This window comes from Crocodylus siamensis, chromosome 8, assembly GCF_052110815.1.
Source record: "Crocodylus siamensis isolate JL-2025a chromosome 8, ASM5211081v1, whole genome shotgun sequence".
Taxonomy (NCBI): domain Eukaryota; kingdom Metazoa; phylum Chordata; order Crocodylia; family Crocodylidae; genus Crocodylus; species Crocodylus siamensis.
The window spans coordinates 275,736-303,312 of record NC_143402.1 but is presented as its reverse complement, the minus strand read 5'-3'; the positions used below and the strand labels follow the sequence as shown (position 1 = coordinate 303,312).

Genomic DNA, 27,577 nt, shown 5'->3' with positions numbered 1-27,577 from the left:
GAGCCAGGGCCCCTTCGTCGCTGTCGGCGCGGGGCGGGCCCGGCGCCACGGGGAGGCGGGCGCGCCCCCGCGGGCAGCTGCCGGTGCTGCCGGGGCTGGAGGCGGCGGCGGCGGGCGCCCGGGGCACGGAGCAGGGGCCGGCGGGGCGGGGCGGGGCGGGGCGGGCAGGCGGCCCCGGGGAGGAGCGGCGCTGCCGGCGGGGGGCGGGGCGGAGCCGGCGCCGAAGGGGTTAGTGCGCGGGCGGCCCTTCCCCCGCGCGTCCCCGCACTGCGCGCGCCGCGCGCTCCCGGGTGCGCGGGGTCGCGAGGGCGGAGCAGCTCCAGCGGCCGCGCCGGCACCGCAGCCCCGCGCCCGCACGGACACCCACCCGGCCCGCCAGCGGCGCCGCCCGGACACCCGCACCGCCCGGCCCCGCGCGTGAGTGTCCCCCGCCCCGCGGGGCCTGTCCCGGCGGGGGGCGGCGCGCTCCGTGCAGCCGGTTACCATGGCGACCGCGCGAGCGGGGGGTTGCGCGGCGCCCGCGCCCCCGGCCCCCGCGCCGCGCCGCGCCGCGCCCCGATGCCGGCCGGGCCCGGCCGCGCTTCATTGGCATGCGGGGCCCGTCGCGGCCGCACGTGCCGCCCGGCCTGGGCTGGGCGCCGCCGCGCCGGCCCGGCCTCCCTGCGCCGTGCCCGCGGCCGGGGGGGGCGGCGATGGCCGGGCCGGGCCGGCCGCGCCCGTGCTGGGTCGCCCCGGGAGCCAGGTCGGCGTGGTCGCGGCAGCCGGGGCTCTGGCAAGCGCCTGCGTGGGACCCAGCCGTGGCACCGAGACGTGGGCAGCTTCTCCGGGGAGGGCAGGGGCACCGCTCGGTTTGGCGGTGACGGACGCTGCGCTGCGCCGCGGCCTGGCTGCGGCCACGGAGGCCTCTGTTCCGAGCAGGGGATGCTCCTCCGCCCCGCCTGGCACGGGGCGCCCGGGCGCAGGGCCCAGCCTGGCGCGGTGGAGGCCGCGTGGTCCCAGGCGCCGCCACGGTGCCGCGTCAGAGCAGGGCGAGGCACGGAGAGCGCCATGCGGCTGGACAGGCCCGCACGGGGCTGGGAGTCTTTCCCTGTGTGCGGCGTGGGTCTGGCCTGCGGTTCGGGTGGCCAGGGGAGCGTGAGGAGCTGTGTCGTGTCCTAGCACCGTGGGTCTGGCGTGGTTGCGTGGCTGCAAGGCATGGCCGGCGTGTGCAGGGCGGTCCCAGCCGCTGGTGCTTGGTGGTGCCAGTGGGAGCGAGAGGAGCGGTTCCAGGCTTGGGCCGTGCTAGGCCCGGCGGGAGGAGGCACCTGCATTGGCAGGACAGCAGGAGATGTTTAGCAAGGTGCTGGCCACAGCAGGCCCGCTATCCTCCAGCAGGTAGGCTCTGTGGCCTGGGCGTCTGCACCCCGCCGGGGCCTGGGGCACTTCCTCTGCCCGGGCTGGGCGTCTCGGCTGCAGCTGCTCCTTCTCCCCGGGTCTTTGCTCTGTGGCCAGGGCTGCCACGGGACCCGGCAGGCAGCATAGGACACCTATGCCCGGCTGCAAGGGCACGCTGGTCTGCGATGTGCCCATGCATGGCTGTGCTTCAGCTGTCCCGGGGTCGAGGAGCAGCCAAGGGAGGCTGGAGGCTTTCCCAGCTGCGCCAGGGCGGGAGCTGCTTGGGGAGGCAACGAGGCAGGAAGCATGGGCATATCCTCCCAGAACGGGTCAAGGTCTCTGCAGCCTCATCCCCCAGCCCCGTGGCCAGAGCACCGCTCATGCAACCGCAACCGCGCTCTGGCCTGTGGACATCACCCCCGAGTGCCACCACGCGCCAGCTCGAGCTGCACGTGCGGACCTACCGCTGGCCTCTCGCATGTGCAGTTGCCATGGCTACGTGCACGGCTGGGGCGTGTGGCTGGCACCGGATTCCAGAGCGCTCGTGGGGTGGCCGTCCCCTGTGGTGCAGTGGCAGGCGTGTGCAGTGACCCGATGCGTCCGGGGGGGTGAGAGCCCTGGGCCATCTCCACCCACGAGCGGGCAGGAGGGCGATGGACCATGTTGTGGGGGCCCCTGAGTGCCAGCTCCCAGGTGCACCTGGCTCCAGGGTCACCCAGGAGAGTGACGTCAGCATCGCAGAGCCACAGAGACCAACGTGGCCATCAACCCACGCTGCTGCTTGGGGCTCTGGGGTGCAGGGGTCCACGGAGGTGCCCTGCTCTTATGCGGGTGGTGGAGACTCGGTCTCCTGCGTGGGCCGCCCCGTCCCCATGCCATCCAGACTGGTCCAGTTGTGCGGTCCCTGGTGTACAGTGTCTTGGCCGTGCGCCCCAGGCAATCCGAGCCCTGTCTGCTTGCTGTGATGTGTCACGTTCCCTAGCTGTGGCCCCCATTTCTGGAGGCTGCTCTTGCTCGTGGGCTGTGGTGGGCAGCATCTTCCAGGCCTTGTTGGGAGCGTGGCACCTAGGCAGTAGCCCACGGGTCTGCCTAGGTGAGAGGGGCAGGGTCCTGGGTGCAGGCCGACGTCCCCCAGCTGGGCACCACATGCTGCGGCGCAGAGCTGCCCTCCCTGGAGCAGCACTGGGGTCACTGCTGCCCATCTCCTGCTTGGCTCTGGGCACGGGACCGTTGTGAGGGCACCGTCTGTCCCGTGACCCTGGCCTGTCTTGCACACATGTCCCCTGCCGTGCAGCGTGTGGGGCAGGGCAGGCCTGTATGGGGGGCTTGGGGCTGGGCCAAGGGCTGCTCCTGCTAGAGACGGCCCCGTCCCTGAGTGAGCCATGGCGGAAGGTGGCCAGAGCTCCTCCCAGCCGCGTGAACCTGACTGCCCTGGCAGGGCCTGGCATGCGACTCGGTGCTCGCACAGGGGCCGGAGGTAGAGCCGCGGGCCTGGCAGACCCGGCTGGCAGCATGACCGCAGTCAGCAGAGTCTGCTGTGGCCTGGGCCTGGCTACTGAGCTGTGCTGGGTACACGAGGCAGCCTGCCCGGCACCTGGGCCGGGTGCTGGAGCTCGGGGCACAGTTGCCTGCCTGCAAGTGCGGAGCAGCTCCGGCTTGCTGAAGCACGGGCTGCCCCTGTGCCTGAGGACTGAGCGGGGCGGGGCGCTGGGCTTGTCTCCCGGGGAGGTGGGAGTGCTGGGCCTGGGCAGGAGGCCCCAGGCGGGGCGGCGAGGCGAGCCCCTCCCCAGGCAGAGGCAGAGGGGAGGGGGAGGAGGGGAGAGACGGCAGGGAGACTCCCCCGCCACCTGCGTCTCGCTCAAGGGCACACGCGTGTGAAATGCAATTTGCAGCTGAGCGGCGGCTGGCAGGGCCTGCCCCGCGTGTCCTGCTGCTCGCGCCGCTGACGTCACCGCAGCCCCGCGCCGGCTGCTGCAGGACTCGTCTGTGCGAGGGCTTGCCGCGTGCGGGGTGGTGGGCACTGGGCTGCGGTGCTGACTCCCCGAGGCCCCTGGCAGGCTCTGCCTGTCGCACGCTCTCCTCGCAGCCCTGGGCCTGGGGCTGAATGTGCAGCTGCCAGCCGGCTGGCGCGCACTGAGCCCTGCCAACCCGAGCCCTCTGTGGCGCCCTGGCCCTCAGAGCTGGGAGCGGGGCCCATGCTCCTGGCCCTGCCGCACAGGGGGAAGCAGGCAGGCTCCGCCTGTGCTGCGGCCAGGTGTAACAGTCCCCTTGCTGCCCAGAGCCAGAGCTTCCCATCAGCACCCTCGTCCCCTGTTGTCCTGGGGCTGGGGGCGGCCTTCCCGGTTCCACCACGCAGTGAGAGCAGGCCTGTGCTCTCCTCGCGCGGCCGCCATCTCCGGGGCTGCCCCCTGGCCCTAGCCCCAGGTCGAGCGGGCTGTGGCAGGTGGGGCATGTGCCCACGTGAGCACAACAGGAGGGACCCCAGGGCCATGCGCTGGGCACAGCCTGTCCCAGGTCTGACACTGGGAAGCGTGAGGCCAGACGACTCATGGGCCCCGTGGGGGCCTGGTACAGGGTCAGGAGCTGCAGAGCGTGAACTCCTGCTCTCAGCCGGGGGCTGCAGCTCGGGGGGGTGAGCCAGGGTGCTGCTGTCGGAGGGTCCAGGCCTGGAAACTCTGGAGGGGCCTGGTCGTTGGGCTGGGGTCTGTGGTGCTGGATGGGTGCCCACTGCTGGACCAGCACAAGCCTGCTGGGCACAGGATGCCCTCTGACCTTTAGTGTGTGACCCCCCAGGAGGGCTCCTATGTTTAGGACTAGCCAGAGCTCCCCTTCTGCAACATCAGGGCAGCCTGCTCAGGGAGCCCAGACGCACTGAGCTGCCAAGCACCTCGGGTGACGACCCCAGAGCAGGTGACCAAGGTGCCCCCCACCTGCCCTGCCCCTCTGCTGAGATGGGGGAAGGAGAGCAAGGGCCCTGCCTGGGCAGCTGTGGCCTGCAAAGCCCAAGCACTGCCCGTGCAAGCTGTCCTTTGGGTCCGTGCTTGGCTCGTGGCAGTGGCAGGGATCTGACTGGCCTGATGAAGCAAGGGAGCCCCTGATTGTGGGCAAGGATAGGTGCCACAGGAGGGGAGGTGGTCGTCACACGAGCGTGCTCTGTGCACACTGCTGTTACAGAAGCTGGGCATGTGCCAGCTTCACACGTGCAGCCGGTTAGTACCATATCTGAGCATGGCACCCTTACAGCAGTCTGGCCCCATGTACGTGTTGTGCTCTGCGATGCCTGCGGGCTTGCCCGTGAGTCCGGACCTCCGGTGCTTGGTGTTGTGGAGGCAGGGGCGGTGGCTGGAGTGGACAGCCATCTGGTGTACGGGGCATGGGCAGACATGCAGTGTGCTGGGGCATGGGCATGTGGTGTATCGGGGCATAGGCAGGCATGTGGTATGCTGGGGTATGGGTGGGCATGCAGTGTGCCAGGGCTTGTGCAAGATGTGGGTATGGGCATGAGCAGGCATCTTTGCAGTGTGGACAGATGTGGCATGCTGGTGGGGGTGTGGGCGTCTGCTGTGCAGGGCATGGGCCGTGGTGTGCCAGGGTTTGGGGAGTTTCCAGGCTCTGCCTCCAACCCTGTGTTGCTGCCTTTGCTCTTGCCCCAACCAGCCTGGGTGTAGCCCCAGGGAGGAAAAGGCTGCCCTGGCAGCACCCGGCACAGTCCAGAGAGGGAACCATCCCCCTCCACCTCTCCGCAGCTGGCCAAGGAGCCCAGAGCATGCCCGGCAGGCCGGGCATGCGTGCCCTGGAGCTCTGCCCCGTGGTGCTGTGGGCAGCAGGGGCCTGGGAGCTGCCTGCAAGAGGCGAGTGCCCTGGCACGGGGCCTCTGCCGTGGCAGACGGACGTGGGGGCAGCACCTCCCTGCCCGGGCACTGGGGCTGCGCTCCCTGGCAGTGCTGAAGGGACAGCTCCCACCTGTGCAGCGGAGCGCCGGCCGGCTGGGCTTGCCCCGGGAGCGCACGGGCAGGGCCTCTGCTGGAGGCTTGCCGTGGCGTGGAGGGCCCAGGGCTGGCCGCAAGCCGGGCTGGGTCCCCACCTCACCCTCTTGCGGGTGGCTGCAGGGAAGTGCCTGCTCTCGGCTGATCCTAGGGGCTGCGTGGCCTGGGTCAGAGCGCCAGCCTGGCCCGAGTGCATGGTGCTCCTGGGAGGGTTTGCTTCCACACGCCGCATCTCTGCTCCCTGGCAGTGCAGGCTGGCACTAGTTGTGGTGGGCTCAGTGCCCTGGCTGGGGTCCTGGGGTCACAAGAGCCTCAGCCATGTCTGGCCCCGGCCCCAGCTCCAGCCCTGGCCTCAGGGTGGGAGCGACTGTCCTGCCTGATGGCAGAGGCCAGGAGGCTGGGGCATGCCGAGGCATCAAGGGGTCCCTTGGCAAGCTGAGATCCTCTGAGCCTCTGCAGGCAGGGGGAGGCTGCAGGGCCCACACCCCAGGCTGGCCTCCCCAGAGACCTGGGAAGACGGTTCGCAGGGGAGACTCAGGGCAGCTTGGCCTGCAGGAAGCACCCCTGCATGCACCATCGGTGCAGCCCCTGGGGCAGGAGCACCCGTGCTTTGGTCTTCCCACGTTGCATTATGCTGGGGCAGGTGGGGCCGGGCTGGGAGCCAGGCTCGGGGTGGGGCAAGATCACCCGTCCGTCTATTCCCGGCTGTTCTGAGAGCTGCCCCCATGGGGAAGCGTGGGCAGCATGTGGCCATATGCAGACACAAAGACGTGCCTCATGCCCATGCCAGGGCAAGGGGAGGCTCAGAAGCCCCTTGTCCCTGGGGAAATGCTGTGTTCCCTCTTCCTGCTGTGTCTGAGCAGTCTCCATCCTGGACCATCAGTGCTGGGACCATGAGACTGATCTGCAGGGTGTGGGAGCTGCAGTAGCTGGGGGAGGCGGGTTTTGCATGTGCCTGGGGGATGTGCTGCTGGGCCCTGTGCTAGCGGGGGCTCTGGCCCGGGTGTGCTGTGTGGCTGCAGACCAGGTCAGGTGGCATCTCCTCGCTGGCTGGGGCTGGCAGGTCCCCATGGGTGGTGCTGTGTTTGGCATGGGCAGGGGACCCTCCTGGGGGTGCTTCTGACAGAGGGACCAGGCCTGCAGGCGGTTCAGAAGCTTCCTGCACCCATGACACCTGCGCTGGGCTCGCCCTGCTTCCAGCCACGTTGTGGTCCCAGCTGGGCCCGGGGCCAGCCTGGTGGCACTGAAGGGCCAGTAGACATGTGGCATCTTGCTGCTGCTGGCACCAGAGCCGCTGTCACCTGAGGAGCTGCCCCCGTGGCTGAAGCACAGAGTGTCTGGCAGAGGAGTGGACGGCTCCTTGCCCAGCAAGGCAGCTGGCTGCTTTGGGCAGGGCACGGGTCCCAGGCTGGCGCCGGGTCTGCCACTGCAGTTGTAGAGCTGCTACATCCTTTCCCCGGACTGCGGGCAGGAGGGCCTGTCCCTGGGGCAGGGGGCTGCAGTGTGGAGTCGAGAGGGTCCCGGTTACGTGGTGCAGACAGAGCCATTGGCAGCTGCCCAGGGCTCGTTCGCCAGGACTGGTGTGGATGCCTCCGGTGCCTGTGCGGCCAAGCACAGCCATGTTTCTGGAGGGCAGCCCGGCTTCAGTTCCTGGCAACAGGAAGTGTTGGCCTTCCTTCCTGAAGGCAGGCAGTAGGGGAATGGCGGCCATCTTCACTGAGGGCAGCTCCTGGCCTCAGCTCTGCTGGTTCTCCAGGGAGACAGCAGTCATCTTTTCCTGCGACAGCGTGGGCGAGGTACCCCATGTCTGCAACGGGGCTGGGACTCGCCTGCAGAGCCATAGCAGGACCCCGCTCAGCCGCAGATCCGCCCGCAGCGTGCTCATTGCAAGCAGAGCCCCCACGGGTGGTGCCAGGCTTCTCACGGGCAGCGGGACGGCATGCTTGTTGGAAGGGTGGAGCCGCGCCGTCTGCGCACGAGCTGGCCCGCGGTGGAGTCTGAGCAGAGGCAGGGCAGGCACCAGCCCCGTGGGGGAGGCGCGTCACGGCTGCGCTGACGGTTGGAGCCGAGCGCCCAGTCCCGGCCATCGCAGGCTGCTGGTCCCAAGGTGGTGGGACGCAGTCAGGGCCCCCGAGAGCGCCAGATGCCCTGGAGCGATGCAGCAGATGGAGAAACAACGAGCACGGCTGCAGCAGTCGGCGCCATCCAACCGGCGGCTGGTGCCGGCACACGGGGTCGCGGAGCCTCGCATCTACCCCTCACTCCAGGGGTTCAGGCTTCAGATGTCCATCTCGGCATCCTCGTGCGGTGCCTCATCCTGGCACTGACGATGCCTCTGCTCCTCCGTGGCCGCCTGGGATCTCCATGGTGGCTAAAGCTGTCCCAAGCCCTGGCCAGGAGTCCTGACAGCCGCGGCTCGGGGGGCGGGAAGGGCTGGGCAGCTCATGCTGACGGCGGCTGTGCTGCCCGGGGGAGCTGAGCTTATGGCTGCTCCGGGCTCCCCTGCAGGTGAAGTGCGCACTAACGAGCTGGCTCTCATTTGCTGTTGGCTCAGTGGTGTTGAGGGCTTTGCCACAAGACTGGTGCCAGTGAAGGGAGCCCAGCCGGGGCCTCGGGCTCCTTTGGTGTTCGGGGAGCAGGTGCAGTCACAGACCCCGTACCCCAGAGCCTGCTTGGGGGCTGCTTGTGAGGCTCCCTTGGCGAGTGCAGTTGGCAGCACCCACGGCCAGTGAGTTCGAGCAGCCCATGGACATGAAGAGCGACCACGCTCCCTGCAGGCCTTGTTTGGGTGCAGCCCAGGCCGTCTGAGCAGTGGCGCCAGATATGGGGACAGAGCCGAGCCACGCTGGGATGGCCCTCCTGTCCTGGGGGAGTGGGCTCTGTGCAGTCAGAGGGCAGGGCAGGGCCTGCTGGGGGCACAGGTGGGTCCTGGGGAACGTGGCTGGCAAAGCGGGGCTCAGAGGCTCTCTGCAGCCCTGCTGCCCCCGGGTCTGCCCTCCTGGGGCTGCAGCTGTGTGGGAGGCTCGTGTGCCAGGATGGGCCTGGCGGTCCCTGCAGTGCGGTGGGGGCAGGGTGGGGGGTGCATGTCTTTGGCGTCACCCAGTGCGGCAGCCCCGGGCCTGCCAGGGTCCGGCATGGTCCCGCTGTGGGGCTGCGGCTGTGTTCCCCGGTGCTCTCAAGGCACTTGCGTGCCAGCACGTCCAGGCCCGTTGCGCTGCCTGGGCTTGCGCTGGGGACCAGCCAACGTGCAGCCATGTGGGATGCTCTGGCCAGCCTGGGGCCTCCTGCCGGTGCCCAGTGCGTGGCGGTAGAGCCAAGCCGTCAGCCCCCTCTGAGCTGGGGACGGCCAGTCTGGGCGGGGCCGTGGTGCAGGCAGCCTGGCCTGGACCCCCTTGTCGCCTCCAGGGTGGGTGGGTGGGTGGGTGGGCAGGCACTGGGGTGGTCCCAGGGCCGAGCCTGCAGCCAAGGACCTCCCTCTGCCCACGTCCCTGCAGCAGCAGTGGAGGAGCCGAGGGGGAGGGTGCCGTTACATAAGGACCGGAGGCAGCGGCAGAGCAGAGCAAGCGGCATGGAGCAGGGGGAGGGGACGGCGGAGCTGCAAATCCCAGTGCCTCCTGCCTGGCCTCCCGGGCGCAGGATGACAGCTTGGTGACACACACCTGGGCCCTCGCCTCACCCGCGTGGGTGGCTCTTTGCAGGCCAGCGTGGGTGGCCGGGGACACGTGGGCTCCTTGCTTCCCTGCTGTGGCACTGGCCACACGCCAGCCCCGCTGGCACCGGCGCTGCCCCACGCTCCCCACTGCAGCTGTCCTGCCGCCCCGGGCGCAGCGCCCGCCTGTGGGGGCAGCTCCGGCAGGCAGCAGCCGAGGGGCTGAGCAGCAGGCAGAGAAGTGCTGGGGGAGTGTGGGGCCTGAGCCAGCCCTGGATGCAGGGCGGCCTGGTGCGGCTGGGGATGGCCGTGGCAGGGCAGGTGCCGCGCCCCAGCCCCAACAGCTGCCTGTGTTTCCCACGCCCCCACGCAGCGCGCCAGGCACGGGAGAGGTCAGTCTGTGCGGAGCACAGGCCTGAGCGGGGCACGGCCTGGCCACACTGGGGCAGGGTGGGGTGGGGGTCTCCACCTGCACCCCACGCTGGCTGCGGGTCACGGGGGAGAGCATGGGGCAGCTGGACACAGCGTGACACGTCCAAGGCAGGCAGGGTCATGGCACTAGGTGCCCAGCATATCAGGCTAGAGCCCGAGCTGAGTGCCACCTCTCCTGTCCTTGGCGGGCCCAGTGGGGGCTCCCCAGGGCTCGTCTTCATCCCCGTGAGGCTGCCGCATCCCTTCTGTTGGCACCGCCTGCCCATGTGTCTGTCTGCACGTGCCTCTCTGTGTGCTTCTGCAGTCCCCTGCCCACGGGTCATCCCATGCACATTCGGGTGTGCAGTCCCTGCCCAGCCCTGGGGTGCAGGTTGCTGGTCGTGCTGCTCTGCATTCGCAGCCCCTTGCATCTGCCACCCTGGGTGCTGGGCGCCGCCCCCTCCTGTCCACGGCACGTGGAGGTGCAGGGCCTGGTCCTGTTGCATGCCTTGCTGTGGCCTAGCACCCCCACACCCCTGGTGCCCAGCCAGGCTGGGGGCTGGAGCAGAGCAGGAGACCATTGGGATGGTTAGGCGTTCCCCAGCCACTCGCCGGGCATGGGCTGGTGCAGGTCTGTGTGGCAGACATCCCTGGGCAGGGGCCGCTGGTGCTCACCGTGGCTGCTGATTGTCCCCTTCTCTCCACAGAGCCGTGGATCCCAGCTGTGCAGCTCTTCCCGAAGGTGCTCAGCAGCCGGTGGCCCCGTGGGTCTGAAGAGGCAGCCGGCTGCCCCCAGATCACTGCAGCCGTCCTGCTACCCTCGTGGGAAGTGCCCGCCTGCACAGCCCCCCCTCGTCCCCCCAGCGGCGCGGGCGGGTGGTGCTGCCCCGCACCTGGCCGCAATGGGGACTCGCTGAGCCGTGGACGCAGGCTTCCTGTCGCGTGTGGTGCTGCTCCGCACAGACGATGTGGCTGGCTCCGCGCCAAGGCCCCGCCGCGTCCCCCGGACTTCCCGCGCCTGAGCTGGCGGCGGGCCGGGGCCTGCGCCTCGTGCTGGGCGTGCTGAGCCTGGCCGTGGTCGTGGCGCGCCTGGAGGGGCAGGCCTACTCTCCCACCGTCAACACGCGCTACGGGAAGCTACGCGGCGTGCGGGTGCCGCTGCCCAGCGAGATCCTGGGGCCCGTGGACCAGTACCTGGGTGTGCCCTACGCAGCGCCGCCCGTCGGCGACAAGCGGTTCATGCCCCCCGAGCCGCCTGCGTCCTGGTCAGGCATCCGCAACGCCACGCACTTCTCGCCCGTCTGCCCCCAGAACATCCACAGCGCCGTGCCCGAGATCATGCTGCCCATCTGGTTCACCTCCAACCTGGACATCGTGGCCACCTACATCCAGGACCCCAATGAGGACTGCCTGTACCTCAACATCTACATCCCCACTGAGGACGGTGAGTGCCGGTGGCCGGGTCCCGGGACGTGGGTCTGCTGCATGCGGCCGCCGTGGCACCTGCAGCATGGTCTGTGTGTGGACGCGCGCGCTTCCTCTGCCCACGCCGCTTGCCCCCGCTGCCGCCCCTGTCTCGTGCTCTCCCTGCCCCTGCCTCCCCCGCCCGCCATGGCTTCCTCACGGCTCCTCTCTCGTCTTGCTCAGCCTGGACCGGGCTCTGACCACAGATCTGGCGCTGCCGCAGGTGGCCTGGCCGCGTGCGCCGGCCTGGGGCGGGCTGCCACCGGTGCGGAGGAACACTCCCGCTCGCTCGCTGGCTCTGCTGGGATGGGGCCCAGGGAGCGGGGCTGGCTGCTCGCTCCAGCCGGGGACCCCAGCGCAGCGCAGGGCAGGGCACCCGGGGCACCGTGCTGACTGGCGCTGGGCAGGGTGGGCAGGGGCGGGGGCACCGGGACCAGCCCCTTTGTGGTGAGGCGGGGCGGGCGAGCCGGGCGCCTCCTCTCTAACCTTCTCTCCTGCAGCAGGGCTCCAGCCAGGACAGTAAGTAGCAGACGAGGAGGCCGCCCCTCTCCGGGCCGCGACCGCCTCACTACAGGGGAGCTGGGGGTCCGGCGGGCCGTGCCGCCCGGCGCCATCCCACCCAGCGCAGGGCTGAGTGTTCCTCCTGCGGCCGGCGCCCCCACCCCGCCCTGCCCCGCCCCTTGGTCGCCCGGGGCGCGGTCGTGCGTACGTGCATGCCCGCTGTGGCCCGTGGAGCCTCTGTTATTTTGTAGTCTTTTATTCATTTTACAGTAAAGCGGATTTCCAAGGAATGCGCCCGAAAGCCCAACAAGAAAATATGTAGGAAAGGAGGTAGGTAGCAAGCCGGCCCAGAGAGGAGAGAGAGAGAGGGAGACAGGGGCCCTCGGCTGCCCGGCCTGCCACGAGCTCCTCAGCCTTCCTGCACCTGCAGCGCGGCCCCCGCCCGCCCGCCCTGCTCCGAGGGGCCTCCTGGCCGTCCCGGCTGCGTGACGCTCCCTCGCCAGGGCGGGGTCGGCTCTGCCGCCACGGCGGGGCCAGGTGCGTTCCCAGGCCGTCTCCACCCGCCGCTCGCAGGGACAGGAGCCGGGGCCCGGGGACGGGAACGGGGTGAACCGAGGGGCCTCGACATCTGTGCAGCCTGCTTGCCCTGGGTGCCCGCCCGGGCGTGCCTGTGCCTGGGGGTCCCCAACATAGCGCCTGGGTCCTGCCGGCAGTGCTGGAGCCCGCCCCCCTGCGCCTACACGCGGGTGCCGGCCCTGCCTGCCCCGGCACCCAGGCTGTCTGCCCTTGGGCCCAGCCAGGCTCCGGGCTCGTGTGACCCAGCCTGGTCACACACCGCCTGTGCTCTGCACCCCGCCAGCCTGCCCAGAGCCTGCATCCGCGGCAGGGCTAGGACCGTCTGGGTCCCGTGCCGAGGGGTTGTTCCCACCACGGTGCAGGGAGAGTCCCGGGAGCTCCTGGAGCCGTGCTTGTCCCAGCTGCCCGGCCTGCAGCCACTGGCCGGTGCAGTGCAGGCCCTGGGCCCAGGCCACAGCTGCTCCCCTGACAGCCGCAGGGACAGGACAGCTTTTCCCAAAGGCTGGGGTGAGCGGGGTGATGTGCATGGCCCTGTGCAGCTGCCGCGCGCGAGGGCCGGTCGTGCCCTCGGGCACCTGGTGGGTGGCAGGCAGGTCGCAGCACCTTCTCCCCATGCAGGTGGGCTTGGCGTGGGGCAGGTCCCCCTGGTGCCGCTAGTGCCGTGGTTGGCTGCTTTGCTCTTCCCCCCCGGTGCTGGGCTGGCTCTTCCCTCAGTCTCCCAGCACCGGGGCGGCACACTAGCAAGTCTCTCCCGTGCCTCCCAAGCAGGCAGGCAGCCTCCTCTCAGGCGGCAGCAGCTCCTGGTCCTGAGCAAGCCCCTTGTGAGCCCTTCTTCCTGCTGCGCCAGCCTCCACTGCCTGCCAGGCATGCCCCTGCCCAGGGGAGCTGCTGTGTGCCACGGGACCCAGTGCAGGGGGGCTGAGCGGGGGTGCAGGGCTGGCTTCCCCTGCAACGCTGCCTGTCACAGACCAGGGGATTGTGCACGGCTGTTGGTGAGCAAGGCCCTGCTGGGCATGTCCAGACCCGGTGGGCTAGCACCAGGGCAGGGCCAGGATGCAGGCGTGGGACATGTGCCTGAGCCCGGGAGGGCAGGCGACAGGCCACATGACCCCAAGCCTCCCACAGAGACACTTGGGGGCTGGTAAAGGCATATTGCTCCTGCACCAGGTCCCCCAGCCCGACGCTGACCTCTGCCGCGCCCACGATGTGCTGTGCTGCGAGCGTTGTTCTGTGATCGGAAACAGACGCAACCCCTGCTCAGGCAGGGGGACATGGCAGCCATGCCCGTGGAGGAGGGAGAGCGCCTCCGCTCTGGCTGCGGGGAGCGCGGCACAAGCAGTGGCTCTCAGCTGCAGCACACCAGGTTGACACGAGTTCAGGGAAACGTCACTACAGCGCAGGGAGGCCATGGGGTAGGCGCCAGGAAAGCTGCAGGTTCTCCGTCACTGGGGGCGTGAAAGAGCTTGGACAGGCGCAGGGCAGGGGTGATCTAGGCATCGTGCTGCCTGTGCTTTGCTGTGGGGATCTCCCAGGCGTCCCGGCTTTGCTGGCTGCCACATGGGACCAGGAGGGAATTCCTTCCCCTCTTGCTGCTACCTTTGTCAGGGGGTTTCGAAGCCTTCCCCAGAGGCGCTGTGAGCTGCTGCAGCCCAGGCTGGGCCTGGGACTGTGCCAGTGCTCCTGCCGGGACCCACCCCACAGGGTCCTGCCTAGAGGGTCTGTCCCCTGCACTCGGGCTGAGACCGATGCCAGATTTGGGGTCCGAAAAGAATTTCCCCCGGTCAGACTGGTCCAGGCTGGGGAGGGAGGAGCCTGCACGGCCTCTTGCTGGAATTGCTCGAGCATCCTTGTGGCCGCAGGTTTGGGTGCAATGTCTGTGCTGTGCCAGGGTTGGCCGCAGAGTTATGAAGAGGTTAGATGATGGGTGTGCCTGGCCTGGTGGCAGAGGCTGCGCTAGCGACCGACGGGGTCCCTGCCAGCCCCCCCACGGCTCTGGGATTCTGTACTGCGCTTCATATGGGAGCAGCAAGCAAGGTGCTGGCGGGGCTGGGCCCGTGCGAGGTCCTGGAGGGATGGGCCGGCTGAGCCAGACCGTGCCCCCGGTTCTGATCCACCCTTGGCCTGGGCCTCGCAGCCAGGGTCGCTGCCCTGGGGGCGCAGAGGCTGCAGGTGAAGCCTGGCACAGGTGAGGCGAGTGCTGGGGCAGCGGCTGTGTCCCACGCAGGGCTGCGTCTGCAGGCAGCACCGCAGCCCCCATGCTACTGGCTCTGAGAGTGCCAGGAGCACTGGGGAGGGAAAACTGTCCCTGTCCCTTGCCTGCAGCCTCAGCACCAGCCTCTCCTGCCCGCTTTGGCATGCAGCCTCCCCCCCACAGCTGGGTCTTTTGCTGCAGGCTGTGACCAGACAGGCAGGCTCTGCCCTGCTCTGGAGCCTCCTTGGGGGATCTGGCCTCCACCATTGCATGTGCCGTTCCCGCAGTTGAAGGGCAAGTGCTCAGGGGTGCCGGCCCTTGCGGGGACAGTGGGGTGCCTGGGCCAGCCGCACGCAGCCAGGGGCCTGGGGCTTGCTGGGCTTCCCACGTGTCCCAGGGCTGCAGGAGCTCTAGGCCACGCACATAACCGGGCGGGTGTCGATGCATTCCTAGCGAGGCGTGAATGCAGGCCAGTGTGTGGGGAAGGCCAGGGCTCTGGACCCATCCACCTGCAGTCTGGGGTCTCACCCCCACCCCCAGAGCCTGCCCTGCCTTCTGCACTGCAGGCGCCCGGGTTCACCCGAGTCAAGGAGGGAAGCACGGAGCAGGCCGCTGGCTCGGGCAACTCGTAGCACGGTACCGGGCAGCCTGCGTGTCCTTGCTGCACGGGGTGCCTGGGCCTTGCTCCTCTTGGTGTGAAGGTGGGGACTGCCAAGCTTCCCCCTGTGCCAGTTGAGCCCTCCTGGCACCAGGCTCCCCTGGCGGGGCCGCGGCATCCCCTGCTCCGGGCTGTGGGCCCCGTGCGGAGCTGAGGACTCCCCCTGCCCCAGTGTCACCAAGCGGCGCGCCTGTGCTCTGCACTGGCTCACCGCAGGATGCTTGCGTGTGCTACCAGCACACGGGGCTCTCCGTACGCACCTGCCTGCCCTGTGCAGCCGGTCCCAGCAAGCTGCTGGCTGCAGGCGCCTGGCCCCTGCAACCTGCTCGGCACCAGCAACGACTGCAGCCCCCGGGCCAGCACGGCATTTGGAGCCCGCCGCGTCGGCTGCCGTCTGCAGGGCAGGGGCTGCTGGGGCAGAGGGCGTCTGCAGCCAGGGCTCGAGGCAGGGACTGAGCCGGCACGGGGTGGCAGGCAGAGGGAGTTGTGGCCCAGGTGTCAGGGTGGGGTGGGCAGGTTGTGGAGCTGGCCTGGCTGGGGGTCCCTGGTCTCACAGGGGCCCTGCGCTGGCTGGAGCATGGGGGGAGGCTTCTCCCTGCCCTGCTGGGCTGACCGCCCCCTCTCCCTGTGCTGGGCGAGGTGCCTGTGGGGGCAGAGGCAGCCCCAGGGCAGTTTGGGGAGCATTAATCTGGTCTCGGCCCAGAGCAGGGACTGTGGTCAGGCAGGGGGAGCTGGGGCGGAGACATCCAACCCGTCTGCCTGTTGGTGCCTGGCTCCCTTTGACCCCACTGCCCGGCACGGGGCGGGGGAGAGCAGGTCCTGCTGATGCAGCGCAGGACGCCCAGGGGCTCCGGTCGTAGGCCGTGTGCCCTGGGCTGCACGAGGTGCGAGGGAGCTCGGGCACTTGCTGCCCCCACCCATGCACCGCGCATGCAGGCAGGCAGCCCACTGAGCAGGCCCAGCACCTGCAGCAGCAGTCGTGGGGGGGTGGGCACGTGCCAGCTGCTTGCACATGGGCCTCCTGGTGCTCCGTGCCCGAGAGACGCGGCACCACCTGCTTGCAGCCCGGAGGTCGGGGCCTGGGCAGCCAGTGCCTGGGGAACGAAGGCACTTCTGGCCTGAAGTGGGGGCATGCAACGCGATGCTCGGGTCCTGACCGCGCGAACCCGTGCAGCCGGCCACGCTCTGCCCCAGCACTGGCTGAGCACCGTCTGTGGCGCAGGGGCAGCACGCGGCGCTCCAGAAGGCGAGGCAGCCACAAGGGCGCACGGGAGGCGGGCACGTGGGCAGATGCCTGGGTAGGCCTGCATGCGGCAGGCTCCACGGCCCTCCTGCTTGCGTCCAGAGTGGCCCCAGCCCATGGCTCCTGCCCCTTCCCCAGGCCACGGCCCAGGTGTGCAGGCCCTGCAGGCGAGGGGCCCGGGCGGGCCAGAGCCCGGGCAGCCGGAGAGGTGCCGTGTGCGGAGCCCGGCGGGCGGGCGGCGGCCCCGTCCCTGCTGTCTCGCTCTCTTTGAATTCTCTTGTTTTGTGTTCTGTTTTCCTTTCCTGTTCTGTCTCCTCGTGTTTGGTCCCTAGGAGCCAGCGCTAAGAAACAGGGCGAGGACTTAGCCGATAATGACGGGGACGAAGACGAAGGTATTTCTGTGCTCGAGGCTGCTGCTGCTGCATGACGCGCAAAGCCAGCCGCGTGCTCGCCGCTGGCGGCCGCCCGGAGCCCCGTCTGTCTGTCTGTCTGTCTGTCTCATGGGGCTGCACAGCTGCACGGGGCGGGCAGGCGGGCTGCGCAGGGCACGGGGGCGCTCGCTCCGTGGCCCCGTCTCCCCAGGGCAGCTTGCAGGCCCCCGCCGCTCTTCCTTCCCGCCAGCCCAGGCTGCAGGGAAGCATGGCAGCTTGTGTGCAGGCGTGGCGCAGGCCCCGACACCGCACCCAGCCCGGCCTGGCCCGGCTCACCTCCACCCCCTTTTCGACCCAGCAGTGCCTGCGGTGAGCGGACACCCCCCTCCTATCCCCACCACTGCCACCCCCCTCGCCCTGCACAGCGTGGAGAGCAGGACCCGCCAGCCTAGGCAGCAAAGCACGGTCCAACCTGGGGCTGCCCACCTGGCTTGCACTCCCGCTGCCTCCTGTGCTTGGCTGTGCCGTGCCGTGCTGCAGGGGCTGGCAGCACAGCCGGGTCTGGTACCGTGCTGACATCGGCGCTAGTGCTCCAGGCTCCAGTAGCCAGCTGGAGGGCCGTGCTGGCCATGCACTTGGCTGCCAGGGGGTGTCCCAGGGCCAGCCCATGCATCATGGCGTGCAGGGGCTCCTGCGCTGTTGCTGCCGGGTGCACCTCCCTCAGGCATCACGCCCAAGACAGCCGCCGGCACTGGTCAGGGTGCAGTTCTCGGGGCGGGGACCACTGTGTGCAGGCGTGCTGCTGTACAGAGCTGACCGGTGAGGTCCCCCTGGAGCTGGGAGCTGGGCACCGGGAGGGGAGCGGGCAGGGCAGGACCCCTCCGGCACATGGCTGTAATTCTCCGAGGGAGAAGGTGCAGTTGCTGAGGCCTGGCTGCCAGGCTGGCTGGTGCTGCCCTTGTGGCACTTGTCCTCGTGGATGGTGGCACCGGTGGGATCCGCGAGGTGAAGGCACGGGGGTGCCCTAGGAGCAGGGACCAGCCGGGGATCTCCTCCGGACTCTGCAGCAGCTCAGCTGGGCCCGGGCCTCCAGGGGCGCTCGGCCCTGACGCCAGGGCTGCAACTGCCCCGGGAACGGCTGGCAGGCAGCAAAGGCTGGGGGTGGGCCAGGGGCTGCAGGAGGCGCGAGCCCACAGCACTCCTGGCGAGGCCCAGAGGCAGCAGGGCTGGATGAACGCTGCGGGCAGGGCACGACGTTGGCATTCGAGCCAGGCCAGGCTGGGCAGAGGTGACCAGGCAGGGGCAGGCCTGGGGCCATCCCCGGTGTGAGTTACTCCCGAGCAGGAGGGGAACGCAGCCCTTGGGCGGTGCAGGGCCAGGCCGGGCACTTTGGGCTGCGCTGGCTCGGAGCAGGCCGTGGTGCCAGGGCTGGATGGGCCTCGGGCAGCTTGAGCTGGGTCTGGGCCCGGGCTGCTGAGCAGTGCGGTTGGGCTCGGGCTATGCACGGCGGTGTAGCAAGCACGCGGGCTCCCATGAGCACAGCTCCAGCACAGGCCCGGCCCCAGCACTGCCGGGGGGCCTGGGGGCTGGTCCAGAGCTGGGAGCCGGGCGGCATGGGATGCCAAGGCATGGGCCCCCCCGGCAGGCATGGTTTCACTTGGGAAGCCTCAAGCACCTGCTCCTCGGCCCCCACTCTCCCCAGTCCTGTCCTGTGACCCCATGTCCCGGGCACCGGCCATCACCTCTGGTGCATGCACGCGTGGCGAGGCCTGCGGACATGCAGGCAGTGCTGGGACACATGTTCCCAGGCACGTCCTGCCGTGCTCCTGGGCGCCGGTGTGCACGGGCCGCAGGCGGCCCAGTGGCCGTGGGGCCCAGGGGGCCACGGTGCCCGGCGGGCAGCGCAGGGCCGGGCCGCTGTGCTGAGACGTGGCGCACTCCTGCCTCTGGCGCTGGGGACCTCTGCCCCCTTCCTGGCACAGCCCAGACCCCTGTGCTGGACCCCAGGGCCCGCAGCGGGAGCCCGGAGCAGGGGGCCCTCGCAGCCCCAGCCCCAGCACCCCTCCTCCACAGGCTGCAGCCGCAGGCCACTGGCTTGTGCTTGGCTGGGGCCGGGGCCCAAGAGAGGTTCATGAGCAGACGAGAGGGAGCCTGAGCCTGGTGTTCCCCAGCCCCTTCAGCCCCTGCCTGTGCCTAATCCTCCTCCTCCCACTGCCTTTTCACCCCATCCCCGCTCCGGTCCCACCTAGGTGCCCCATTCCCTGCCCTGTCTGTCTGCCCATTGCTGCGGCGTCGGTGCCGGGCACCGGCCACGTGTGGTGCAGGCTGGTTCCTCGTGTCCTCAGGCGGTCAGACACCTGAGCCCCTGCACCCCTGCTTCCTCGTCCTGCACGCCCCCACTCGCCAGGGCTGGGCCAGCTGCCAGGGCGCCACGGGGCAGGCCCGGGACCCGGGGCAGCATCGCCGCGTCCGCTCAGCCCCAGCCACCCCCTCCCACCACGGCACTGGCAGGGCAAGGCGGGGGGAGGAGGCTGTTCCCAGGGCAGGGGGAGGAGGCCTGGGGGGCTCGGGCCATGACACTGCCCCCCCTCCACGGCAGGGACAGCGCAGAGCAGAGCTGGCCTCTTGCCCCCGGTCCTGGCAGCTGGCACTGCCCCGGCCATGGCGTGGCGGGTGCCATGTGTAACCCCATCTCCTTGCAGACATCCGGGACAGCGGGGCCAAGCCTGTGATGGTCTACATCCATGGTGGCTCCTACATGGAAGGCACCGGCAACATGATTGACGGCAGTGTCCTGGCCAGCTACGGCAACGTCATCGTCATCACCCTCAACTACCGCGTCGGTGTGCTAGGTACCAGCCGGGCTGGGCAGGGCAGGGCAGGGCAGGGCAGGGCGTGCCGTGAGGTCCCAGCCCCGGGCAGGGCTGCCGGGCCAGGGCATCTGGAGTTGCTCCCACTGGGGCTCTGCTTCCTGCTCTCCCCTGACAGGGACCCGCACTCAGTGGGGCCGGGAGCCTGGGCCTGCCAGGGCAGCTGGTTTCGGGGCCCAGGGCAAGTGGCTCAGGCTAGAGTCCTGCTGCCCTGTGTGCGCCCCTGCAACCCCGGGCCAGGCTCAGCGGTGCCCACCGCAGTCGGGGACCCTCGCAGATGCTGCAGGCCGTTGGGCCGTGCACGAGGGCTGGAGGAGGCAGCAGAGCCCTCAGGCTCGTGCCTTGCTGCTGACAGGCTCTGCGTGGCCCCCAGGGTTCCTGAGCACGGGGGACCAGGCCGCCAAGGGGAACTACGGGCTGCTGGACCAGATCCAGGCGCTGCGCTGGGTCAGTGAGAACATTGCCTTCTTCGGTGGGGACCCCCTGCGCATCACTGTCTTCGGCTCTGGCATTGGCGCCTCCTGCGTCAGCCTGCTCACCCTGTCCCACCACTCTGAAGGTAGGTGCGCTCTGCTCCACTGGGCACGGAGCAGGAGGAACAGATGAGGGCCCCCTGGGCTGGTGGGCAGGGGCAGGGGCAGAGCCACAACCTGGCTCTGTCCTGCCCTGGGCAGTGCTCTGCCGGCCATGCTGCACGCAGGGAGCGCGTGACACTGCTGGGGAGTGCAGACTGGCAGAAGGAGTCGGTTGTGTCCAGCGGTGCATGGCGTGTACCGCCGCATGCCATCCTGCAAAGCCCTAGAGAGACGGGGCCAGGTTCTGTGTCCAGTCTGATACCCGGTCCGGGAGCGATGATCTCGGCAGTGCAGAGGCGATGGCCGGGTTGGCTCAGCAGGGCAGGGCCAGGCTCCCAAGAGCAGGCTGTGCTGTGAGATGGGCTGTGCAACACGGGGCAGGGAGGGCAGGGTCAGCCCAAGGGCCAGTGACACAAGCTGGGGCTGGAGCCAGCTGGCAGCTGCCAGGGGTCAGAGCAGCAGGGTGCTGAGCCGGACTCTGGGGCAAACCCGTGTGGCGCAGTCTCTGTGCAAGGGCCTGTGCAACGTGGTGTCTGCTAGGGCCCAGCCATTCTCTTTGCCCCTGTAGCCCCATGTCAAACCCTGCAGCTCTACACCAAGCACTTCCTGCAGCTAGCTTGGCCCAAGCTGTCCTGGCCTGTCCCAAGGGTCCTGCAGGACCAGGCTCTGTAAGGGTATTGGTTCTCCTGGGATGGGCTGTGCAGACGTGGCGCAGCTGGAGGCACCCAGCGCTCGCCCTGGGGTCTCCGTGAGGTGGCTGGAGCCCCTTGGAGAAGGGTCTGGGAGTCTTGGGAGATCGCAGATTTGATAGGAGTCTGCAGTGTGATGCAGCCACACACAAGGCAGTTTTGGGAGATATCGGCAGTTGCATCAGGTGCAGGACATGGGAGGTGGTCATCTGCCTCTCTACTTGGCATTGGTTAGGCCTCATCTGGACACTGCGCGCAGTTCTGGGCTCTACATTTTGAAAAGGACGTGGAGAAGTTGGAGAGGGTCCAGAGGCAGCAACAAAGATGATCCAGGGCTTGGAAAGCAAGTCATAGAGGAGAGGCTGAAGGAGCTGGGCATGTTCAGCTTGTGGAGAAGGCACTTAAGAGGGTTCATGACAGCAGTCTTCAAGTACTTGAAGGGCTGCCATAAAAAAAGAGGGAAAGCACCTTTTCTGTCTTGCTGCAGAGAGGAGGATGCAGATCAGGTACTTGAAGTTGCAACGAAGGAGGGTTAGACTGGAGATCAGGAGAAACTTCAGTGCAGGGATAGCCAGGCGGTGGAGTAGACGCCAGGGAAGCAGTGGACTCTTGATCATGGAGGTGTCGAGAGGCGCTTGGACAGCCACTGGTTGGGGTGATCCAGGCGTCGGGATGCCTGTGTCCTACCATGGGGGTTCCCCAGGCTTTTGGGCTTTGCTGGCTGCACGTGGGGCTGGGAGACAATTCTTTCCCCTCCTGTTGCTCCAGGTATCAAGGTTTTTTTGAGTCTCGTCCAGAGGCGCTGATGCTGCTGCGGTCCAGGCTGAGGATGGGGCTGGGCTGTGCCAGTGCTGCTGCTGGCACCAACGGCACAGGTTCCTGGCTAGAGGGTCTTGCCCCTGTGTTCAGGGTCAGACCAATGCCGGATTTGGGGTCAGGAAGGAACTTTACCACCTGACCAGATGGGGGGGTGGGATTTGCCTTCCTCAGTAGCGGGGCATGGCCTTTTTGTGGGATCACTCGAGTGTCTATTAACAACCTTTCACAGTAGCAGGACGCTGGCCACCGTGGTCCCCTGCTTTCCCCATGGCAGGTGTGGGCATGATGTCTGGTGCTGCATCAGGGCTGACCGTGTAATGTTGCTAGTTGCTGGACACAGAGTTTGCACTCGGCTGATCCTGCCTCATGCAGGGGTTGGCCCCCGGAGGTCCCTGGCACCCCCATGGCTCCAGGATTCCCCGTGAGCGGCAGACAGTTCCTGTCCTCTCAGGAGAGATCCCCAGGGCTGGCTGACATGGGGATGGGCCACTCCGGTCTGGCCTGTCTTTGCTGGGCATTTCCGGGGTCCCCCAGTGCTGGCTGGCAGGGGGCATGCTCCCCTCAAGCAGTCATAGGCAGGGCACATGCAGGGCAGGAGTTACACAGGTTGGCTGTTTCCACACACGTGTGCGTGGGCCAGGGGCAGGGCTGTGTCAAGCAGCACTGCCTCCATGCTGGTGTACGAGACATGCACCCTGGGCACGTAGCATGAGAGCTGTACACAGGTAGTGGGGGGAGCCCAGTGCCCCAGGAGCCATGTGCACAGTGTGTGGGCAGCCTGCCTGGGGCTGGTGAGCACGCGGGCTCCCTGGCATGGAGCATCCTGGGGGCAGATTGGTGCCTGGGGGCTGGACTGGGCCCCAGGGCCCTGCTGCAGGCTGCCTCCTGCCAGGCACTGACACCCACCTGGGATACTGCTCCCGCCCCTGCTTCCCAGAGCTTGCGTGTGCCCAGCGCACTCGCAGCTGCAGCAGGGGAGGGTGTGCCGCACACTGGAGGAGCATGGCAGGGCCTGCGCCATCTGCATCCCATGCCTTCATCTGTCACTGCCAAGCTCTTTCCCAAGACACCCATGATGTGTCTGCTCTTTCCAGCTGCCCTGGGCAGAAGCAACCCTGCAGAGCCCGAGGGCTGGGCAGTGGCGGGGCAGTGGCTGGGGCTCACGGACCTCCAGGGCAGGGGGTGCTGTGACTGACCAGGCCTCAAACACGTGGATGTGACCGGGTAGAGGCCTGCTCCCGGGCACTGCCACGGCCAGCTGCAGAGAAGGTGGATTCCCTGCTGCCGGGGCCAGGCAGAGAGCCGTAGGCTGCCCGCCAGCGGTGCCCGTGCTGGGCAGGTGGGGCTGGACCTGGCGCCCCGGGGGCCCCTGGATGGCTCCGGGAGCAGCATGGCGCCGAGCGCGGCAGCAGTGAGGTCCAGCCGCGTGGGACGTGCTCCGTCTGCCAGCCTGCTCGCGACCTCGCGCGGGCCGGGCTGGCGTGGAGGCTGTGCGCGGGCGTGGGCCCAGCCGGCGCGCGGAGCCCCGGCGCTCCCCGTCCCGTCCCGTCCCGTCCCGTCCATCCCCAGCACTGTTTCCGGAGCCCTTTGTATTCTGCACAAGCCCCATTGAGGCGGCGCTGGAGCCTGGCCACGCATTCCTGTGCCCGGGCCAGGGCCTTTGTGGCCCGGCTCCGCAGGGCGCGCGCCCGCCCCCCCGCGCTCCCGCGCAGAAAGGCCCCTTTGTGCCCCGGCTGGCGTGTTCCTGCCAGGCGGCCTTGGCACGGAGCGGGCCCAGCTGGGCAGGAAGCAGGGGTAGCCAGGGGAAGCCCTCACAAAGCACCTCAGTGGGATGCGCAGGGTTAAGCGGCGCTGGCAGCATTAACCCTCAGGCTGCCAGTCTGCTGCTCACCCAGGGGCTACCCCCCCCCACCAGGATCCTGAGGCCTCCTGGACATAGGCGCAGCGTGGGCAGAGCTGCTCCCTGCCTGGCGCCAGTGCCTGCTTGCGAGAGGCACACAACTTGGGGGCAGTAGTGGGGCCGGGTGGCCCAAGCAATGGGCCCATTGCCCCCCTGCACCCTGGGGTGCCCATGCTTCCTCGGCCCACATGTCTCCAATGCCATCTAGACCTGGATGTGTGGCCCCGTGCAGCCTGGCTCCGGCTGCGCACCAGCAGCCCCCAGAAAGCATGCGCTTCTTGCAGCCTGGCGCTCCCAGAGGCTCCTGCTGCCCCCGCCCCGTGACCTGTGCACACTGTGCTGGGCTCCGGTGCTGGGAGAAGGGACCCCCCAGCTTGCCTTACGGGGCCCAGCCAAGGGTGCCAGTGAAAGAGGCAGGCAGTGCCCCATCCCTGCCTCCACTTCTGCTCCAGGGGCATTTTCTGAGGCCCAGCTTTCGCTCTCGGGGGATGCTCCTCCACGTATATGGGGCTCTGACCGGCTGCATGGACTGGGGAGCTAGCTAGAGCTGGCCATGCTGCGCCAGGACCTGGCTGTGCTCTGGCTCTCACCCCGTGGGCTGCTTTGTGTCTCGCTGCAGGGCTGTTCCAGAGGGCCATCATCCAGAGCGGCTCGGCGCTCTCCAGCTGGGCCGTGAACTACCAGCCAGTGAAGTACACGAGCATGCTGGCAGACAAGGTGGGCTGCAATGTGCTGGACACGGTGGACATGGTGGACTGTCTGCGCCAAAAGAGTGCCAAGGAGCTGGTGGAGCAGGACATCCAGCCGGCACGCTACCATGTGGCCTTCGGCCCCGTCATCGACGGCGACGTGATCCCTGATGACCCCGAGATCCTGATGGAGCAGGGCGAGTTCCTCAACTACGACATCATGCTGGGCGTGAACCAGGGAGAGGGGCTGAAGTTTGTGGAGGGGGTGGTGGACCCCGAGGATGGTGTCTCAGGCAGCGACTTCGACTACTCTGTCTCTAACTTTGTGGACAACCTGTATGGATACCCTGAGGGCAAGGACACGCTGCGGGAGACCATCAAGTTCATGTACACAGACTGGGCTGACCGCGACAACCCTGAGACACGCCGCAAGACCCTGGTGGCCCTCTTCACCGACCACCAGTGGGTGGAGCCCTCGGTGGTGACGGCCGACCTGCACGCCCGCTACGGCTCCCCCACCTACTTCTATGCCTTCTATCACCACTGCCAGAGCCTCATGAAGCCCGCCTGGTCCGACGCGGCGCACGGCGACGAGGTGCCTTATGTCTTCGGCATCCCTATGATCGGCCCCACTGACCTCTTCCCCTGCAACTTCTCCAAGAACGACATCATGCTCAGTGCTGTCGTTATGACCTACTGGACCAACTTTGCCAAGACAGGGTGAGCAGTGTTTGGTCTCCGTGCCAGGCATGGGCAGGTGCTTGCAGGCTCCATGCTGGGTGTGGGCAGGCACACGTGGGCTCCATGCTGGGGCGTGTGCAAAGCATGTGTGGGCAACTGCAGGCTCCTTGCTGAGATATATGTGCACGTATGCAGAAAGGACACTGGGGCACACGTGCGCTCCAAGCCAGGGACCTTGGGTGTGTGCAGACTCTGCACTGGGACGTGTGGGTGTGTGCAGGGTCCACACCTGGGTGTGCAGGTGTGGGTGGGCTCATGAGGGGTTGTGTGGGTGCATGTGGCACCAGGGCATGTATGGGCTCTGTGCCGAGTCCTGTGGGTGTGTGTGGCACCAGGGCATGTGGCCCTGTGCCAGGGCTTATGGGAGCAACCCTGAGGCAGTCAGCCAATCTGTGTCCATGTGTGTCCCCTCAAGCTGACATGCATGTGTGTGTGTGCTGCCCTGAGCCCATCTGTCTGTGCACACTCACCTCCCTGATCCCAGCCACCAGGTTACGTGCCCCCACCTGACCTGGCCTGGCCTCCCCTCATCGCCCGTGTGGGCCAGGCTCCTCCCTGGGCCCAGCATGTGGGTCCTGCCTGCCTGTGTCCTGCCGAGCACTATGGAGGCTCTGGCGTGCTCAGGCAGGTGGGGTTGATACCGGGCGTAGCTTAGCCTTGCTTCTGGGCAGCCCAAGCCCTGCCCCCCGGCTCTCAGTGGTGGGCAGGTTCCTGCCAGCCCCGGCTGCTGCTTGCCCTGGCCAGGCACCGCCTGTGTGAGTTGAGTGAGCATCTCTGCCCCGGGCATGTGCCCCACAGCCCCCGCTCAGGGCACAGCCCTGTCCCCGCTGCAGCTTCTCCTGCTCACCTGTGCTGCCCCGTGCCTCACAGGTGCTTCCATCCCACGGCCCCTCCAGCCTGGGCAGCTCTCTGAGCCCATCATGAAGCCCCCACGGTTTCCTTGTGCCTCTGCTGCGATGCTGCAGGACACCGGCTACAGCTCCACTGCCAGCACGGACCCCATTGCCACTCAGCGTCCCTGTGCTCCCTCCTCCCTCCATCCGTCTGCCCATCAGTCGGTCTGTCTGTGTCCAGCTGTTGCCTCCTGTCTGCTTAGGCTGAGAGTGCCAGAGCCCTGGCTGCCTCCCAGCTGTCCAGCACCAGCCGGAGCAGGGCTGTTGTGCTCGGGGGTCCCTGGACTCAGTAGCAGCACAGACGGCATTGGCAGGGTGGGTCACGGGCACCGGCAAGGGCAACGTGTCATCACCTGCCCCCTCCCCGCTAACCCTGTCCCACCCTGTGTGCACAGGGACCCCAACAAGCCAGTGCCCCAGGACACCAAGTTCATCCACACCAAGGCCAACCGCTTCGAGGAGGTGGCCTGGTCCAAGTACAACCCTCGAGACCAGCTGTACCTGCACATCGGGCTGAAGCCACGGGTGCGCGACCACTACCGCGCCACCAAGGTGGCCTTCTGGAAGCACCTGGTGCCGCACCTGTACAATCTGCACGACATGTTCCACTACACGTCCACCACCACCAAGGTGCCGCCACCTGACGCCACGCAGAACGCCCACATCACCCGCCGGCCCAACGGCAAGGCCTGGACCACCAAGCGTCCTGCCCTGTCCCCCGCCTACAACAGTGAGGACGGCAAGGAGCCATGGAGCCCAGAGCAGGAGGCCGGGACCCTGCTGATTGAGAACCCACGCGACTACTCCACCGAGCTGAGCGTCACCATTGCCGTGGGCGCCTCCCTCCTCTTCCTCAACGTCCTGGCCTTCGCTGCCCTCTACTACCGCAAGGACAAGCGCCGGCAGGACACACACCGCCAGCCCAGCCCCCAGCGCAGTGCTGCCAACGACATGGCCCACACGCCCGAGGAGGAGATCCCCTCCCTGCAGGCCAGCCAGGCACACCGCGAGTGCGAGCCAGTGCCCGTGCCAGCCCATGATGCCCTGCGCCTGGCCGCGCTGCCTGACTACACGCTGACCCTGCGCCGCTCGCCAGACGACATCCCGCTCATGACGCCCAACACCATCACCATGATCCCCAACTCCCTGGTGGGGCTGCAGACCCTGCACCCCTACAACACCTTCGCCACTGGCTTCAACAGCACCGGGCTCCCCCACTCACACTCCACCACCAGGGTATAGCTCCCCAGCCGCCCGCCCACCTGCCCGCACACGCACACACACGCACGCACACGCACGCTCGCTCACAGCGGACGCTGGGGCCGGGGTGGGGGCCCGGGCACTCCGACAGCGCATGGACAGGCTTGTCCAGCCCAGAGGGCAGAGCAGAGCCCCAGCTGGCGCACTGCAGACAGCATGCGGGGGACGACTGGTGCCACCCCCTGCTCCTTCCTCCATTTGTTTTTTATTTCTCCAAGTGCTTTGACTCTCCTGCGCTGATGCCGGGGTTGTGGGGCCCAGCCAGAGCCGCACAGCAGGACTGACCCCAGGGCAGGGGCACGGCCCTTATGCCCCGCTCCCTGCTAGGGAGCCCTGGCCACGCCAGCAGCAAGACGGACGCACGCGAGGGGCTGCAGAGCCTCTGCCTTGGCCCGCGGTCCATTGGCCTCCAGGGGCTGCACCTCATGCCAGGCAGCGGCCCTGCCTGGCACATGGGGCTGCCCAGCGCCCCTGGTCACCTCTTGCCACGGGAGCCCGGGGGCGCCAGAAACTCGCCATCATCCAAAGTGCCGTGGAACACGCGCCCGCACTTTGCCGAGCCGCAGCGGCCGGGCAGGAGCTAGGGGAGCCGTGCCCGCCCCGGGCTGGCCCCTGCCTGCTGTGCGCTGCAGAGAACCTTTTTCGTGCGGGCGTTTCTCTTTGCAGAGACGTTTTTTAAGCAGATCTTTAGTTCTTTACACACTAACGGAGTCGCCG

General features: G+C 68.4%; 1 protein-coding gene across 7 annotated transcripts; it reads left to right on the top strand.

The window, feature by feature from the left end:
- Positions 1-221: 221 nt before the first annotated feature.
- NLGN3 (neuroligin 3) lies at positions 222-27,537 on the top strand. 7 transcript variants are annotated; one of them, XM_090059559.1, is made up of 8 exons: positions 222-417; positions 10,128-10,864; positions 11,656-11,715; positions 16,386-16,445; positions 19,127-19,276; positions 19,650-19,853; positions 23,897-24,686; positions 25,996-27,537. In XM_090059559.1, exons 2-8 carry the CDS (start codon positions 10,387-10,389, stop codon positions 26,840-26,842), a joined length of 2,589 nt encoding a protein of 862 aa, XP_089915685.1. In that variant the 5' UTR covers positions 222-417; positions 10,128-10,386; the 3' UTR covers positions 26,843-27,537. The 7 variants fall into 7 exon arrangements, with proteins under 7 accessions (XP_089915685.1, XP_089915688.1, XP_089915687.1 ...); XM_090059561.1 differs by having other exon boundaries at positions 224-417; positions 19,668-19,853; XM_090059560.1 differs by lacking the exon at positions 222-417 and adding an exon at positions 9,022-9,040.
- Positions 27,538-27,577: the final 40 nt, after the last annotated feature.

Coding starts and splice junctions, on each gene's coding strand:
- NLGN3 (XM_090059559.1), top strand. CDS start 10,387: ATGTGGCTGGCTCCGCGCCAAGGCCCCGCCGCGTCCCCCGGACTTCCC. Junction 16,446..19,126: donor TGACGGGGACGAAGACGAAG/GTATTTCTGTGC, acceptor ATCTCCTTGCAG/ACATCCGGGACAGCGGGGCC. Junction 19,277..19,649: donor CTACCGCGTCGGTGTGCTAG/GTACCAGCCGGG, acceptor TGCTGCTGACAG/GCTCTGCGTGGCCCCCAGGG.